General features: G+C 33.5%; 1 protein-coding gene across 4 annotated transcripts in view; it reads left to right on the forward strand.

The window, feature by feature from the left end:
• Positions 1 to 3,945: 3,945 nt before the first annotated feature.
• The window catches only part of LOC143045661 (bifunctional heparan sulfate N-deacetylase/N-sulfotransferase-like), a 31,822-nt gene continuing 16,964 nt past the window's right edge, over positions 3,946 to 18,803 (forward strand). Inside the window, exons 1-6 of one of the 4 annotated variants that reach the window (XM_076218323.1) lie at positions 3,946 to 4,073; positions 13,705 to 15,005; positions 15,424 to 15,550; positions 16,084 to 16,196; positions 16,501 to 16,686; positions 17,137 to 17,265. In XM_076218323.1, coding sequence (XP_076074438.1) covers positions 13,983 to 15,005; positions 15,424 to 15,550; positions 16,084 to 16,196; positions 16,501 to 16,686; positions 17,137 to 17,265 — 1,578 coding nt within the window. In that variant the 5' untranslated portion in view covers positions 3,946 to 4,073; positions 13,705 to 13,982. Of the gene's footprint in view, positions 4,074 to 9,803; positions 10,034 to 13,704; positions 15,006 to 15,423; positions 15,551 to 16,083; positions 16,197 to 16,500; positions 16,687 to 17,136; positions 17,266 to 18,803 lie in introns of those variants that run through there. The other 3 variants (XM_076218321.1, XM_076218322.1, XM_076218320.1) reach the window with 3 other exon arrangements.

Here is an 18,803-nt window from a genome sequence, read left to right on the forward strand (position 1 = left end):
TTCAGGTGTAATGCTGGTCAGTGAATGAGGCAGAATAAACACATAATTGTTGTGGTCAGGTGTAATGCTGGTCAGTGAATGAGGCAGAATAAACACATAATTGTTGTGTTCAGGTGTAATGCTGGTCAGTGAATGAGGCAGAATAAACACATAATTGTTGTGGTCAGGTGTAATGCTGGTCAGTGAATGAGGCAGAATAAACACATAATGGTTGTGTTCAGGTGTAATGCTGGTCAGTGAATGAGGCAGAATAAACACATAATGGTTGTGTTCAGGTGTAATGCTGGTCAGTGAATGAGGCAGAATAAACACATAATTGTTGTGGTCATCTTTCATGATTCATCTAACGAATACTGCAAGATAACAACATAATGGTTGTGTTCAGGTTTTTGGTTGGTCTATGAACGCTGTAGGAAAATAACACAATGGTTGTGTTCAGGTTTTTGGTTGGTCTTTGAATGGTTTAGGTTAACAACATAATGGTTTTACTATGTACCACGATTGGTCAACGAAAGCTGCAGGATAGCAACATAATGGTTGTGTTCAGATTACATGATTGGTTAACGAACTCTGCAGGATAACAACATAATGGGGGTTGTGTTCAGATTTAGTGCTTGGTATATAAATACTGCAGGATAACAACGTAATGGTTGTGTTCAGATTACAAGATTGTTTAATGAATTCTGCAGGATTACAACATACTGGCTGTATTCAGGTTTTATGATTGGGCTATGACTGCTGCAGGATAATAACTTAATGGTAGTGTTCAGGTTTTTTGTTGGTCTATGAACGCTGTAGGATAAAAACATAATGGTTGTTGTCAGGCTTCATGATTTATCCTGCAACGTAACAACAAAATGGTTGTGTTCAGATACCATGATTGGTCTATGAAGGCTGCAGATTAACAACATAATGGTTGTGTTCATGTTTCATGATTGGTCTCTGAATGCTGCAAGATAACAACATAATGGTTGCGTTCAGGTTACATGATTGGTCTATAAATGCTGCAAGATAACAAGACAATGGTTGTGCTCAGGTTTTATGGTTGGTCTATGAATGCTGCAGGATAACATGATAATGGTTGCGGTCAGGTTTTATTATTGGCCCATGAATGTTGCAGGATAACAGCATAATGGTTGTGGTCAAGTTTTATGGTTGGTCTTTAAATGCTGCAGTCTAACAACATAATGGTTGTGTTCCGGTTTTATGCTTGGTCTATTAATGTAACAGGATAACAACATATTGGTTGTGTTTAGGTTTCATGCTTGTGCCATAAACACCGAAGGATAAAAATATAACATTGGTGTATAAGTTGTATAATTGGTCTATAATGTTGCTGGATAACAACATACTGGTTGTGTTCAGTTTGATGACTGGCCAATGGAAGCTGCACGATAACAACATAATGGTTGTGCTCAGGTTACATCACTGAAGAGACATGTATTGTCGAAATGTGCATCTGGTGCAAGAAAATTGGTACCGTTAATTTTATTACATGATTTCAATGAATGCTGCAGGATATCAACACAATGGTTGTGTTCCGGTTTCATGTTTGGTCTATGAATGTAACAGGATAACAACATCATGGTTGTGTTTAGGTTTCATGCTTGAACTATAAACACTGAAGGATAAAACATAGTATTGGTGTTTAGGTTTTATGATTGGTCTATTAATGCTGCGGGATAACAATATAACGGTTGTATTCATGTTTTATAATTGACATATGAATGTTACGAGATAATAATATAATGGTTGTATTCATGTTTTATAATTGACATATGAATGTTACGAGATAATAATATAATGGTTATGGTCTGTTTTCATGATTGGTCTAACGAATGCTGCAGGGTAACAACGTAATGGTTGTGGTCAGGTTCGTGATTGCCTATGAATGCTGAAAGATCTTAACATAATGGTTGTGTCTAGGTTTAATTATTAGTCTAACGAATGCTGCAGGATAACAACATAATGTATGTAATTAGATTTCATCATTGGTTTATGAATGCTGCATGATAACAAAATCATGGTTGTGGTCAGGTTCATGATTGGTCTGTAAACGCTGCACGATAACAAAAAAATGGTTGTGTTTAGATAACATGAATGGTTAATGCATGCTGCAGGATAACAAAATGGTTGTGTTTAGGTATCATGATAGGTCTATGAATACTGCAGGAAAACAACATAATGGTTGAGTTCAGGTTTCATGATTGGTTTATGAATATTGCAGGATAACAGCATAATGTGTTCAGGTTTCAGGATTGGTCAATGAATGCTACAGGATAACAACATAATGGTTGTGTTCATGATTTATGATTTGTCTTTAAATATTGCAGGATAACAACATTATAGTTGTGTTCAGGCTTCATTCTTGGTTTATGAATGCTGCAGGATAACAACATGATGGATGTGTTTAGGTTTTGTGGTTGATCTATGAATTCTGTAGGATAAAAACATAACAGAAGTTGTCAGGTTTCATTTTTGCTTTTCGAATGCTTAATAAAAACCCAATATTTTTCTGATGTTTCAATACATCACCAATTCGAATTCGTGAGGTGCTGGAACCCCACTTCCCCTGAAGATTTTGAAGTATATCATAAAATCGAAAATCGAAGGACATGAGATAACTTTACAAGGATTTCCATGAAAATTTGAATAGAAATATGAACATACTTTTTAATAGGAATTTTATTTTATGAATCTAATTAAGAACCCATAAAAGGCATCATTTTACAACACAATATGATTGGAAAAAACAAAACAGAAAACTAATACTATACTATAACGTTATGGACAGGATCAGAGCCTAACACAACGTGTGTCTTATATAACTATTGTATTAAATCTTATAACAATAAAATATTATTTCATATATTTTGTTTACATCTGGATCTTATTTCTAAACCTTTAATAATGTAATTTCCTAGGCACATGAGAGTTGGTAAATGCTCATTTGTGAACAGCCAGAAATATTTCTTATCATTAGGTAGTTCTTTAAAATCAGTACAAAAAGTGTTAACTTTATCAAATGATAATTTCCTGCGTTCATTATATAAAGAACAATTTACTGTGAAATGGGATCATCTTCTATAGAATTTGATCCATGTGATAAGCAGTGATGACAAAGACGTTGAGTTCTCTCTATGTATTTTTTACTATATCTATCTTTCTCAATTCTAAGATCATGAGCAGTTATTCTCATTTTACATATAGCTCTTCTTATACTAAAATCTTTAATTGATAAATAAGACTCCATTACAAAGTCAGTCTTGAGGTTGAAATAATTTTCTAATTTACAATTATCCTTGTGATAAGGTTTTAGAACTTTTGACCAACCAATATGTTTTAAAACTGTTACAAAGTAATTTAACGTTCAAAGGGAGATAATGCGTGTGCAAATTTAAACATCATATGTTTAATATTCGCGATCTTCTTGCAACTTTTTAATGATTTAGGATTTTAGTAACATTTGATCATGAAAAATCTATTTCTTTGGTTAAGAACTTCGATTTTACGTATAACTGCTCATTAGTCCCAAGTCGACGTTGATCACTTTTCGAATACTAGTATTTCAAGAAATGTGTGATTTCTATTTTATCTGGCTGTGCATGTTCATAATTTTCCATGGTGCAAAACTTAATCTATGATTTAATTCTTCGAATCTACACTACACTGACTAGTTTATGTAGAACTGTTTAAAGTCTCAAGACAAAATATCGACTTGGAAAAAACGCGTTACAAGCCGGAAGAACAAAAGTCATTGTTAATCTTTAATTGTATTCTCTAGTTTCATTCCTAACAGTTTTTAACTGAAATAAAAGTGTTCTCCGCCATTTTAAAGCAATCATAGTATATATAATTACGTTTCAGAGCTTATGCAGATGATAAAATAACTTTGATATTATAATATGACTAGCTGTTTATGTGATACTGACATTATTCTATAACTAAAATATGATAGATATTTTCGTGACAGGAAATTGAAAGTTTCTCATATTTAAACAAATTGCTTTCAGTAATATGTTTCGTGACATATAGTCCGACCTGGGACATAATATGTAGACTTAAAAACAAATGTAAGTGTTACTTTTTATTTTCCTTAATTCTTTTAAAAATCAATGTAAAAATGTAATGCTGTAATACATATTTTCTGTCTAGGGTTTTTGAGGGTGTTTTTGTTTTGTTTTGTTATTTGGGGATTTTTTTTTTTGCGTCATATTTAAAAGATGTCTTGGAAATCCCTATAGTACCATGTGTATTTTATTTATACCGGTACACGGCAACACACTGATGGATATATCGAGCGGTCTATGGTCTAATCCAGCAACAATGCCAATGAAGGTAATTTAAAAAGCCTGCCTCCACTTAAAAAATCGTCATAAGCTAGAATAATTACTTTTTTTGGTTACTGAACTGTGGTGTGGATAACCCTGTAGAGTAAAATAGAATAACATAAAATGGAATATTTCATTTTCCAAATTACAGGGCATGATTGAATCAAGTACAATGATCAGTGAAGTAATTTAGTTAACATTATATATATATACAATATAAAATAAAATAAAGAAGCCGTTTTTAGCTCGTTTGTCTACACTTTAAACATGGTAAACCCGATTTGAAAACCACTTATAATTCCATGCAGTCGGTAATCTATCTCCCTCCCTACACAGATACTTTTGCTTAGGTACTATTTCTGTAATAAAAATATGTAGTACTGGAAATTTACTTTTAATATTTAGTACTATTTCTTTACTTTAAAATTATTGTAATATTTAGGTACTTTAGGTAATTACAGTACTTGATTTGTACTAAATATTTTGGTACAGAAATAATACAATATTCCATGTTTGAAAATCATAATTTTAAGAGATTTGAAATAGAAAAACTTTCAAAATGCTGAAAATGTGACGGTAGTAACCAAAAATCTGTAGTACCTAAATTTCAAGTACAAATTAAGTACTGTAAAATACAGGTACCTAAATATTACAATTATTTTACAGTAACAAAATAGTACTGAATATTAAAAGTAATTTTCCAGTACTACAGATTTTTAGTACAGAAATAGTACCTATGCAAAAGTAGCTGTGTATAAATAAAATCAATTTTGGCTTGAACAAGATTCATTCTAGGCTTAGAGGTATATAAAACAGAATTATAAGTACTTAAAACAATGATTTTGTAAAAACATCTTTACAGTATGTGTGGTTAAACTGCGGATGTTGTTGTGCGTCAGCACGGCATCTGGAAATAAACTTCAAATTAACGCACTTCCCCACTTGATTTAGTATGATGAGAGTTGTGATAGCTGCTGTATTTTATTTCAGTAACAAGTGTATATAATTTATCTATCTCAGGGCTATAACACAATTATAATCCTTATTTTACAGCCCTCTGTACAAACAATCTATAACTCATATTCACAATCACGTTTCAAAATTCATAAATATTCATCCTTCATGGGAAATTGATATTTAATATCATGTTATACCATTTAGATATGTAAGAGCAATTCTTTATAAAAGTTTCATTATAGAAGAGTTTCTGAACACATGAACATTAATATTTTTTTCTGAGCTGCGGGCAATGTGTGAAATAATACAGGTCAACATAAATCGGAGGGATAATATTTTACAACATTGTCTTAAAGGGATATTATGTCTCTGAAGTACACAATAAAATATGAACTAATAAAATGATAAAATGAAACATGTTAGTATAAATTCAGCCTGAGAAAACAGTTTGGTAAGTATTAAGCATGCTAGCTAAAATTCACTTTTCAAATTTTAAAACCACAAGTGTGACTAGGGAACAGAAATATATAGCCGCTCTTGGTCATCTTCCGACCGGCATTAAAATTCTTGCCAAAGTAGGGCATCCATTTAGATGTGCGAGATGTTGAGCAAGATGTACAAGTATATGCAGTAACGTCCGATGAGAATTTAGTCGTTAAATCAAGACCATTAAATCAAATGCCTCGTGTAGAGAATGTGCACGTTCAGAATTAAAATCTTTAAGCGGAGCGTAGGTGGCCTGTTGCAAAGCCAAACTTCTATCAATATCAAATATACCCTAATTTTTTCCAGTGGCAGTCCAAATTTCGTCGACCTTCATTCCGGACGGTCTATATATCAAGGACTTTTATACTATATTGTATTTATGGTGAATTTGTCCTCGTCTCAAACATGCATAAAATACTTGCCACTGGACTATAAGCAACCAATAATCAATCGATCAATCAAATTTTTAGTGCTTTTGGATGGATTTCATAAAATAATATAGTTACACAGGTAATGGTATAAATGGATATATAGCATTGTCCGTTTACATCTTTCTGCCAACAGCAAGCTATTAATGGACAAAAAAACTAGTACTATAAGTAGTATAAACCATTCAAACCCATTATACATTATGCAGGGCCGTAATTAGCCTCTTTTAATAGTGAGGCAAAATATAATTGCCGAGCGGAGCGAGACGAAAAATTTTGGGCGAGGGGTCTGGGGTCCGCTTAAGGCCCAAAGAAGCTCTGAGAAAATCAATGCAAAATCGTGCATTCTGCATGAGCGTTTCCCAGAAACTTTCTTGCATTGAAACGGCTTCATTAATTTTCAGATATTTTTTTCGACAATCAGGTCCCAAAGCAAAAACAAAGATTCATTGTAATTTAAGACTTTTAGGTATTAGAGACAACATTAAAAGACCGATATGTAGGATAAAGCAAAAATCGTAATTCTCATAATTATTAAAACCATCCGGCAACTATCAAGATGAAGAGCAGGAACACAAACTTTGACCATTGATCATTTGTATTGTTTCTATACATTGACTTTGTGTACGATTATGTGCCAATACTCCTTTATTGAAAACAAACTTTTGTTTCATTTTTTTTCTTTTTTTTAAATTTTTTTACATGAGGCATCAGTTGCCTCATTTGCCTCAATGTAGTGACGGCCCTGTTATGCACACCTGCATGAATGATGTTATTTGGTAGATTTAAAATACCGAATGTAAGGGGTATAAAAATGACCCGTTTGCATGTCCGCCTGTACACAAGCGCCTGTAGTTTCAATAAAAACATGAACAGATGATGTGCTGTCATTTCAACCGATGATTGATGTTTTTCATGCGGGGATCCAGCCATTTTCAAATCCGTAAGAGGTCCCAACACACACAACTTATATACATTGGGGAATCCAACAATGTTTCACCATACAAAAGCATTAATTGTCAAACAAAAAGGGTGGTTCCAACCCCCGGAACACACCCCTTGATCTAGGCTACGATCTTCTAGACGGCGTGCACTAAGTTTACGACAACTGTAAAATATGCTTTTAAAAGTAGTCTTATACAATCGTGTTAAACATATATTTTAAATAGGAAGTTTTTTTATGATAAAATGATGAAAGCTAGACATTACAATCCAGATTATAAAGTGGTTATCAAAATTAAATCCTTAAAGTATGAAACGAACATGGATAAAACGGTATATGTGAAACTTGTAACATTGAATAAGCATAAAATAGAGTTCTTGACCTGAAATTTGTCCAAAATTCAACGTATTTTCCTGCATTTCCATACAATACATTTTTTTTATTCGGACTAGGACGTCATACTAACTTCACATAAAAAAAATCAAAATTGGTCATTGTGGATGAGTTTGCAATGTTGTTCGTTACATGTAAGAAGTCACGTAATTTGGAAGGATTAATATTAGAAAATAGAAGATTCGGTAAAAAAAAGTGAACTTGCTATTTTTTCATTTCAAAATGACTTGATATTCCAAATGTGCACAATAAGAGGTTTAAAAAAAAACTGCAAAATATGATTGATTTGATAGTTCAGGCTGAACACCTGATTTTTTTTTAATGTCCAGTTATATTATCTTTAAATATAAAGAAATGACGTTTCAACGCTATGTTCTAAATAGGGTCCAAGACATAGTCGCTTATTATTTCAATTACACTGCTTTTTATAGCATATATTTGTTTAGATTTCCTGAATGTGCATTTGCTGTGCTTTGTTGTTCGAAAAAAAGAACTTGATATGTTGAACGTTTATGTTTTAAGTCAGGCGCGTAGCCCCCTAAACGCCAACACGCAGTTGCGTGCACATCAATTCGGCATGCAAAAAAAAAAAATTGCAAAATAAAAATTTAAAGGATACACTTACGAGTATTCAAATGATGTAATGTTATTAAATAGCGGCATTTGGTTTCAAAATTAAAGTTTTATTGCAGATGACAAAAACGGACAGTAACTTGAATCTATTACAAGATTATAATTTGTTATACTCTTGTAGTTTCGGAGAACATTTTACAGAGTACGGTTTATCTGTTTGGAATGCGATATACCAATCGGCCATTAGATTTATCAGAACCCTTCGATATCGTTAAATATACCGATGCGATGTGACAACCAAAGCCAATCACCCTGCAAACACGCAAAAATAGTCTTGGAAAGTCTCATTATATTTTGCATCCATAGACCACATGATAATTTACGAGTAATATCTTTAATTAATATTCTTTAATATTGTTAAAAGTAGTATAACACTATAAAACGTAGCATAACACCATAAAAAGTCTTTTTCTCGGGGTATATCAGTTTGTTTTGGGGATATAATGTTTTTCTTGTATTTCTCGGGAAATCGTGGAACCGGAAAATGGTTTGGTTTTTCGGGTTTTGTCCATAAGACGGTTAATATTGAGAAGCTACATGTACATAGGTACATGATAATTTATGGAACTGGAGTCGCGTCTGCATGATATCAGTCAGAAAAATCACTGCTTTGTGCATATCTGCTTCCTTGTGTTGTAGGAAATACAAAAAACAACAAAACGCAGCATTGTTTGAGACATACGAAACTGACTTGTCATGTAATTTTGACAAATTCAATCGGGAGGTCGCTCGATGGCGAACACGCTTGACTGATTACATCTCGCGGGTGCTACCGCAGAGAGATCGTTCAGTGTACTACCGGTGTTGAAAACATAATTATGTACGATTAACAACGAACAACGACGGTTTAGCATCGCTAGCATTGCTGCATATTCATCGGGATTTTTGTGTGAATATTGACAAAGTAAAAAAGAAGTTCGTTTCTGCTAAGACCCGAAGGGCAGATTTTGGACAATTTTTAGTAAATTCCATAACACAAAAATGTGTTGTTTATGTATTCAATAAACCATCATGCTTTATTCTATTTAGATGTTCTATTCGGAAGATTTTTCGATATTTTTGCATTCATGAATTATGTATAAGTCCTATGTACATGTAGCTTCTCAATTAACCGGCCAAAACCCGAAAAACAAACTATTTTCTGCATAAAAGGGTCCCAAATTTTTTCGCCTCGCTTCGCTCGGCGGTAAATGCTTGCACATCGTTTCATTCTAGCTACGCCCCTGTAAGTTATGTGATAAACTAGTTGTCCATTGTTTTTGTTACGCTTTTGTTTTCTCTGGGAAAAATGCCGACGTCGTAATTAGAGTAATTGAACGACGTGACGTTTATGGACCCATATTTGTGCTCGCCGCCCTTTTAATTAATTTCAACCCAACCGTCACTATCGTAACTTATGATCATCGCGACAATTTGTTTTTAAATTAGAAAAACGTGATTAGAATTTATATTTTCTTATATTACTTTATAAAATATTCGAAAAATCTGTTTAAAATCTTTTGAGGTAGTATAATATTGAAGGTTACGCCCGTAACAGGGACCAATCAACATTGTGTAACTGTGTACGGTGTGCTCGAATTGTTCACTGTGAAATCTGATTGCATTGTGATCTCGAATTATAGAAGGGGAGATAATACTGGCTTTTTGACACGCATGTCCACAAAGCAGGTCTTTCAGAATGTAAACAGTTGGAATAGTAATAGATAATCTTATATTACATGTGTAAGACACTTTGCTACGTATGAGTTATAAGTGTGACTTTCTATATTGAATACTAAATGTAAATACATTGAGTAATACTGTACATGACGGTAAGGAATGGTGTGTAGCTCTCTTAATATGATACTGGGTCTGTCCTGCAGGTCTGTTGATTTAGCGTTATTCTGTCTACGATAAAGTTATTTGTTTATTTGATATTATTTCTGTCAATATTTTGAACGGACTAACCGGACAAACTAAATTCCCTGTTTGTGAAATTATGGGGATAAAGCAAAATATTTCCAGACACCTCAAGCATGGACAGCTGATTGTCTACCATGTCTACAGGTCATATATATATAGAGAGAGAGAGACAATAGCAGTGCATTGACTTGACATGTCAACAATATATGGATGTAGCTTAGAAACGGAGATATGTGAGGCTTTTCCGAGGTCCCCCACCCCTCCGATTCAGGCCAAATCCTAATATTGTTGATAATGATATGTCAAGTCAATTCACTATTATTGTCTTTATCTACATCATCATACGACGATCCATCAGCACATTGATGACTATACGTCAGCGCATCGCAAACAGACACTAAATAAAATATAATAACCAATGAGTGCAATAATTCAAAAATAATTTTGTGCAAAAACAAAACAAAAATTAACACATTTACATATTTACAAACAGGTTGGATATCTAAATATACTGACTGGATCAGTATTTTAAACTGATCCAGGGAGTTAACAGGGGTTTCATTATCTTTCATGTTGACTGGTACTTTCCACGTTTCTAGGTGGTACTTTTCAATTTATTCCATGAATATCATATATAAAAATTCCTACATTTAGGCGGTACTTTTCAATAGCATAGGAGGGTAAAAGTTCCGGGTACCGCCTCCTAATGAATGGCCTGGCAGTTAACACTGATGACGTTTTGTGGAAGTGAATTCCACAGTACAACTGTGAATAGAAAAAAGCTGTACTTGAAGTAATCTGTTCTTGTGCTAAATGTTTGGTATTGTAATGAATTAGTGAATCTGGTGTTTTTGACTGGCTGTGGTAAAAGGTAAAGGTTTGGGTCTACTGCAATGAGATGGTGTGAGATTTTGTACAGTATAGTTACTCGATTGATGTTTCTGCGAGTTTCAAGTGACTTCCAATCCTGGAAGTGACACTACTGGTGTTGTGATACCTGTTGGTGACGTACATGTAGCGTGCTGCCCTTCTTTGTACTTTTTCAATGTTGTTTTTTTGTTTTTGGGTGTGAGGTGACCAAACTGAAGAGCAGTATTCTAAATTCGAACGTACCATGGATTTGTATGCTAAACTTTTTGTTTCTTCCTGGTTTATTTTTAAGTTTCTTTTAAGAAAGCCTAAGATTTTATTTGCTTTTGAAGTAATGTTGTTGATATGTGTGTCCCAAGACATGTTGTGAGAAAGGGTGATACCGAGATATTTTGCAGTGCTGACGGATTCTAAAATGTGGCCTTTTAATACGTAGTCATGTTTCAATGGTGACTGAGATCTTGTCACAGTGAGAGTTGCATTTTTCTGGATGGAATTGCATACCCCAAGTTTGTTCCCATTTGGCTAGGCAGTTTAGGTCATTTTGTAGCATGGTACAATCTTGGTGGTTTGTAATGTTTCTGTATAAGATACAATCATCTGCAAACAAGCGTGTTTTTGATGTTACTGCTGCAGGTAGGTCATTAATGAAGATGAGAAAAAGTAGAGGACCCAAGACTTAGCCTTGGGGCACCCCACTTACCACAGGCATTTGACTAGATACCTCTCCGTCAAGGGCAACCTGTTGCTTTCTGTTATTAAGGAAGGCTGATACCCAATTCCAGGTATTTCCCCTTATGCCATAGTTATCCATCTTCCTTAATAATTTTTTGTGAGGTACCTTGTCAGATGCCTTGGAAAAGTCTAAAATATTAAGATCGGTTTGTACGCCATGATGGAGGTTACTAAGTAGTTCATGACTTAAAGTAAGTAGCTGTGTTTCACAGCTACGTTTAGATCTGAAGCCATGCTGATTATCCACAAGAATTTTATGTGTGTCCAGATGTTTCAGTATGTTACTTACAACAATGTGTTCAAGCAGTTTGCAGCAAATGCAGGTTAGGGAGACAGGTCTGTAGTTACTGGCTAGGTATTTTTCGCCTTTTTTAAAAATAGGGATCTCGTTTGCCTGTCTCCAGTCTGTTTGTACATCTCCTTTCAAGAAAGATGTATTGAAAATGAAAGAGAGATGTGGTGCAAATTCAGGTGCAAATTGTTTAAGAATGCGTGCTGGTATTTCGTCTGGCCCTGTAGCTTTAGATGGATCAAGATTTTTCAAAAGTTTTTCTATGCTATTTGGTGTAACATGCATTTCGGCCATAGATGGAAAGTTGTCTGATAGAGTTGGTATTTGTTTTTTATCATTTTCAGGTGTAAAAACAGAGTGGTATTGTTTATTGAGAATTTCAGCTTTTTGTTTTGTGTTGTCTATCAGCATACCCTCAGATCTTAATGGTGCAACACCCGCACTGTCTTTTTTGGTGGACCTAATATAATTCCAAAATTTTTTCTGTTTTTGCGAGGTTTGTAAGCTTTCGTCGTAACAAATGATGTTTTCCAGATATGTCCAATAAGCTTTTCTTGTCTCTTTCTGAAGCAGTTTTTTTGTTTCCCTGTACTGTTTATTAATTTTACTATGCGAGTCTGTTTTCATTTTTTTGAACAATTTGTTCCTTTTTCTAATCAGTGACTTTATTTCTTTATTGATCCATGGTAGTTTTTGTTTGGTGTTATTAATCATTTTAGTTGGGATTGACTCTTCCATGGTTTTTAATACCTTTGTTTTGAAATTATCCCAAAGTTCGTCCATTGTGAGATTTTCTAGGTTTGTAATATCGTTAAGGTGTATGTTATTTAGTTTTTCTTTAATTTGTTCAGTATTTGCTTTTTTGTATAGGAAAACTTTTCTACGTGTTTTTTTTGCTCTTCTAGGTTTTAAGTTTGATTCAATATAAACAATTTCGTGATCAGAAATTCCGGGAATGACTTCAGTTTTATTTACTAGAGAGCTGTTATTAGTAAAAAAGAGATCAAGTGTGGACTGTGATGTTTCTGTGTAATGTGTTGGTTTTGTTACGACTTGTTCCAAATAGTTGTCTTGGCATATGTCTATAAGTTGTTGACATTGTTTTGAGTTGTATGCCTTCTGTTTTATAGAGTAGTTGTTCCAATCAATTCCTCCAAGTCTTTATACTGCAATCTAGAAGAAGAAAAATATTTTCAGTTGTTGTTCAATGTGTTAATGTTGTTTATTTGATAACATATACAATTTGGGGAAAAAAATCCCTCTTTAAAAAGTCCACCTATCAGGCAGAGAATTATACAACACAATTAAATGTACATCGACTGTTGAAATGGACACAATCGATTGTGAACAAATTTGTTTGAATGGACCAAAATATCAACGCTAAGAATAGAATAGAATAGAATATTTTTTTATTTCCCAAATTCTAAAAACTAAAACATCACATACATAACATAATCCATAAAAAAAATAATTCAGATAGCATCACACCTTGTCACATTCAAGAAATATAGCATCACATTACCATGAATGCTTAAAAGTCTGGATGAGAACACTGAGAATGATATACAAATGGATGAAAATTATATATATGTCTGTTAGTTACTACATTTTGAAAAAGAAAGAGTAAGGATTCGTTAATAATATGTTCAAAATTTTAACTTACATGTAGCTTGTATTTTCAAATTAAAGATTTATTTCTTCATGTTCATTGATATGGTTTTATATTTTTTTCAGTGGATAATACATGTAGTTCCTGAGATTCATGCATAGAGAAATGATTTGTTAGAGACAGTGCTTGAACAGATTGATTAATAGAGGCAGTGTTGGAGCAAGTTTATTGATAGAGGCAGTGGTTGAACAAGTTATAAGATTTAAAGAATTCTTTCATCCATAATGACCAAGCTGTTTCTACAAATATGGAAGAATTCATGACCATACTGTTTTCTAAAACAGTCTTTTGTAGCATATGGTTTCATATAATTCAGCTAGAAGTAACATAAAAAATAACCAAGATGATGTTTAAAAGATTTTGGGAGCGACTGAAGACAAATTATCTAAGAGGGTCACCACTTCATCGTGTGGGACGAACTAAAACTTTAGTTTCAGCAATTGTTTGTTTAAGTTTTCTGTTGTTTATTGCTTTTACATATCATTTTCTTAATTCAAGTCCAGTACACCGAATCGCTAACCCACCAGAACCTGCCATAACATGCCGAATGAACAACCTGCAGAAATCTATGTTCACACCGAAGGATCACACTTCAAAAGAAAGACTTCATATAGGTGCTAGAGTTTTAGTTTTTGTGGAATCTCAATATTCTAAAGCAGCCAAACAAATAACCAGTTCTCTGCAGTATGCTCGTATTGATTATAAATTAGAAAACACAGGTCACAATTTACCTACTCTTACCCATTCCGATAAAGGACGATTTGCTGTAATTATTTTTGAAAGTCTTGAAGCTTATGTCAACATGGATAATTGGAACCGACAGTTGTTAGATAAATATTGTCAAGATTATAAAGTTGGAATGATCATTTTTGTACACTCTGCTGATGAGTACGGTATTGAAAAAGAAAAAGTACCAGGTTTGCCATTGATATTAAGGTATAATGTTGCCGTTAAAGATTATCGATTAAATGCATTTACAGATATATGGCGAATAACAAAACCAGGAGAAACAGTTTTAGATAATATTGAAGAAGATGATTGGGTTGTGTTTGAATATAATCATTCGACCTATGAACCGTTGTCTTACGCAAAACTAGCACCACCACCATATTTAAATTCTCGTTACATACCTGACAACTCTACAGTTGTATGTGCTTTGCTAGATCGTGGAACATTAGATGGTATACAGAGAATATTTTTTGGTAATGATTTAAGTTTCTGGGTACATCAGATGATATTTATTGATGGTATATCATATTTATCACATGGCAAGCTGAGTTTTGATTTAGAACGATATATTCTAGTGGATGTTGATGACATATTTGTTGGAATAACAGGAACGAGAATGACAGCAGAAGATGTAGAGGTAAAAAAGTTTTATTTTCTAGGATGAAAACTATGAGAAATATAAAAAAAAAAGCTCAGCATTCATGACCATTATACAAAAGTTTATATTTTAAAAATTGTGTATAAACTTTTGGGGTGCTGTATCAATGACATTTTACTCACCTTGCTTTTTCTTTTTCTTCATTTATATTTATTTGCTTATAGAGTTCCAAGCTAAATTTAAGATTTTTGATTAGTACTGGTTAAAACTAGTGTGTTTTATTGGCTAAATATATATTGTATGTATAAATAAGTGGGTGAAAATTCAGATTTGTTAGATCTCCTTGGACATTTCAGAGTCATTTTTTATTGTATTGATTTTCAAAGATTAGATTTACATCTGCACACATTTCTATCACCAACATGAAGATGAAAAATAATTAAGAATTTCTTTTTAGGCTATGGCAAAGACTCAGGAAAGACTACAAAAGGAAGTCAGTAACTTCCATTTTAATCTAGGGTTTTCTGGTTGGTTTTATCAACATGGAACTTCTTTAGAAAATGCAGGCGATCAAAAGATACTAGGTAGGTTAAACCAATGCATGGAACCAACATGGAACTCAGTATACCTTAGACTAGTGATCTCAATCAAAATATGAGGTTCTACTCATCCATCTAAATTATCATGCATTCGTATTATGTTTTATAAGAAGAAGCTCTTATTAAGACAGTACATTGCCTTTACATTTCAATAACAGGGGATGCCAATCATTATCATGATTAAGTTAATTTTACTTATACAAACACATCCCATTTGAAATCCTAAAGTCTAAATCAAGCCCTGTTCTAAATCAATCTCTCCTGTAGATATATTAATTCAATTTATATTTTAACTTTTGTTTTAAGAGCTACCTAAAACTCTCTGGTATTTGTAATAAAGATGGTGTATATAAAAATAAGAAAACAGGAGGATTTTAAGGTAGCTGTACACTGCAGAAAATAATTGATGCTTACATTCCTTGTGGTGGAGTAATGCATCTACATCTCCAGCGAGTATTGAAAATATGACCATGTTTTTGTGTTTAAAACAATCTTTCAATTGTATTTTTGTGTTTCAGAGTACAGAAATAAGTTCTGGTGGTTTGGTCATATGTGGCGACATGAACAAGGACACAAGTTTGACCAAGCTAAATTAGAAACTTCTATGATTAAAAATTACCAATTTGCAAAAGTGAGTAACATATGTTTATTAACAAACTGCTTTTTCATTCAAAATAAAGAACAACTGTTTACTTTAATTACTCTATTTTCTAAAATTTTCTTTTGATCTTTATATATGTTAAATTTACATTCTTTCAAAAACTATGATGTAGTTTGGAGAACAATCAATAATTAATAAGAAATGGTAAGGAACTGAGATGTTTATGTAAGAAAGACTATCAACATAAACTATTTAGGGTTCAAACTTTAAACCATCAGTTTGTTAATGGCAAACCATTATTAATGAGTAAAAAATTGAGTTTTTTTATTTTCAGGAACACGATATACCAGTGATGCATCAGTATGCTGTGGCTCCCCATCATTCTGGTGTGTACCCTGTACATGAACCACTCTACCAGGCATGGAAAAATGTGTGGGATATACGAGTAACCAGTACAGAGGAATATCCTCGACTTTATCCTTCATGGAAGAGGCGGGGATTCATTCATAAAAGGGTTATGGTTAGTAAAATACTAAGAAAAGAATTGATATCATTAAACATGCTCCCTATGAACTATTCATTGCATTTTATGGTCATGTTGATATAATGAAGCTGCATTCTTCTACAAATGTTCTACGAATAAAAACACTTTATTAAACCTATCATAATCCCATAAATAGCATGTTACTTATAGATTATTGTTTGCCATCTCAATGAGATTACTTTATTGGCTTGAGCCCATATGGTTTGAATATTTATATTCCTTCTCAGTTTGAGGAACCTGAACTACACATTATTGCATTCAACACATTACTTCAGTCTGGAATATAAGAAATAGGAAATGTAATTATTTTGATAAAAGTAAGGTCAACATCTGTGACTATTAGTATATAATGTTTTTTTTATGATTTTGATGTGATATAGTTTTTCTTGATCATGAATTTTACTTATATTCTATTATACTTTTCAGGTGCTACCTCGTCAAACATGTGGTCTGTTTACTAAAACATTATACATTGATACTTATCCTGGTGGTAGGAAAAAGTTAGATGACAGTATACAAGGGGGAGAACTCTTCAAAACATTCCTATACAATCCTGTAAGTAACATACAGTATACAAGGGGGAGAACTCTTCAAAACATTCCTAACAAACCTGTAAGTAACATACAGTATACAAGGGGGAGAACTCTTCAAAACATTCCTATACAATCCTGTAAGTAACATACAGTCTACAAGGGGGAGAACTCTTCCAAACATTCCTATACAATCCTGTAAGTAACATACAGTCTACAAGGGGGAGAACTCTTCCAAACACTCCTATACAATCCTGTAAGTAACATACAGTCTACAAGGGGAAGAACTCTTCAAAACATTCCTATACAATCCTGTAAGTAACATACAGTATACAAAGGGGAGAACTCTTCCAAACATTCCTATACAATCCTGTAAGTAACATACAGTATACAAGGGGGAGAACTCTTCAAAACATTCCTATACAATCCTGTAAGTAACATACAGTATACAAGGGGGAGAACTCTTCCAAACACTCCTATACAATCCTGTAAGTAACATACAGTCTACAAGGGGGAGAACTCTTCAAAACATTCCTATACAATCCTGTAAGTAACATACAGTATACAAGGGGGAGAACTCTTCAAAACATTCCTATACAATCCTGTAAGTAACATACAGTATACAAAGGGGAGAACTCTTCCAAACATTCCTATACAATCCTGTAAGTAACATACAGTATACAAGGGGGAGAACTCTTCAAAACATTCCTATACAATCCTGTAAGTAACATACAGTATACAAGGGGGAGAACTCTTCAAAACATTCCTATACAATCCTGTAAGTAACATACAGTCTACAAGGGGGAGAACTCTTCAAAACATTCCTATACAATCCTGTAAGTAACATACAGTATACAAAGGGGAGAACTCTTCCAAACACTCCTATACAATCCTGTAAGTAACATACAGTCTACAAGGGGGAGAACTCTTCAAAACATTCCTATACAATCCTGTAAGTAACATACAGTATACAAGGGGGAGAACTCTTCAAATCATTCCTATACAATCCTGTAAGTAACATACAGTCTACAAGGGGGAGAACTCTTCCAAACACTCCTATACAATCCTGTAAGTAACACAGTATACAAGGGGGAGAACTCTTCAAAACATTCCTATACAATCCTGTAAGTAACATACAGTCTACAAGGGGGAGAACTCTTCAAAACATTCCTATACAATCCTGTAAGAAACATACAGTATACAAGGGGGAGAACTCTTCCAAACATTCCTATACAATCCTGTAAGTAACATACAGTCTACAAGGGGGAGAACTCTTCAAAACATTCCTATACAATCCTGTAAGTAACATACAGTATACAAAGGGGAGAACTCTTCAAAACATTCCTATACAATCCTGTAAGTAACATACAGTATACAAGGGGGAGAACTCTTCAAAACATTCCTATACAATCCTGTAAGTAACATACAGTATACAAGGGGGAGAACTCTTCAAAACATTCCTATACAATCCTGTAAGTAACATACAGTATACAAAGGGGAGAACTCTTCAAAACATTCCTATACAATCCTGTAAGTAACATACAGTATACAAAGGGGAGAACT

Source organism: Mytilus galloprovincialis, chromosome 9 (genome assembly GCF_965363235.1).
Source record: "Mytilus galloprovincialis chromosome 9, xbMytGall1.hap1.1, whole genome shotgun sequence".
NCBI lineage: Eukaryota > Metazoa > Mollusca > Bivalvia > Mytilida > Mytilidae > Mytilus > Mytilus galloprovincialis.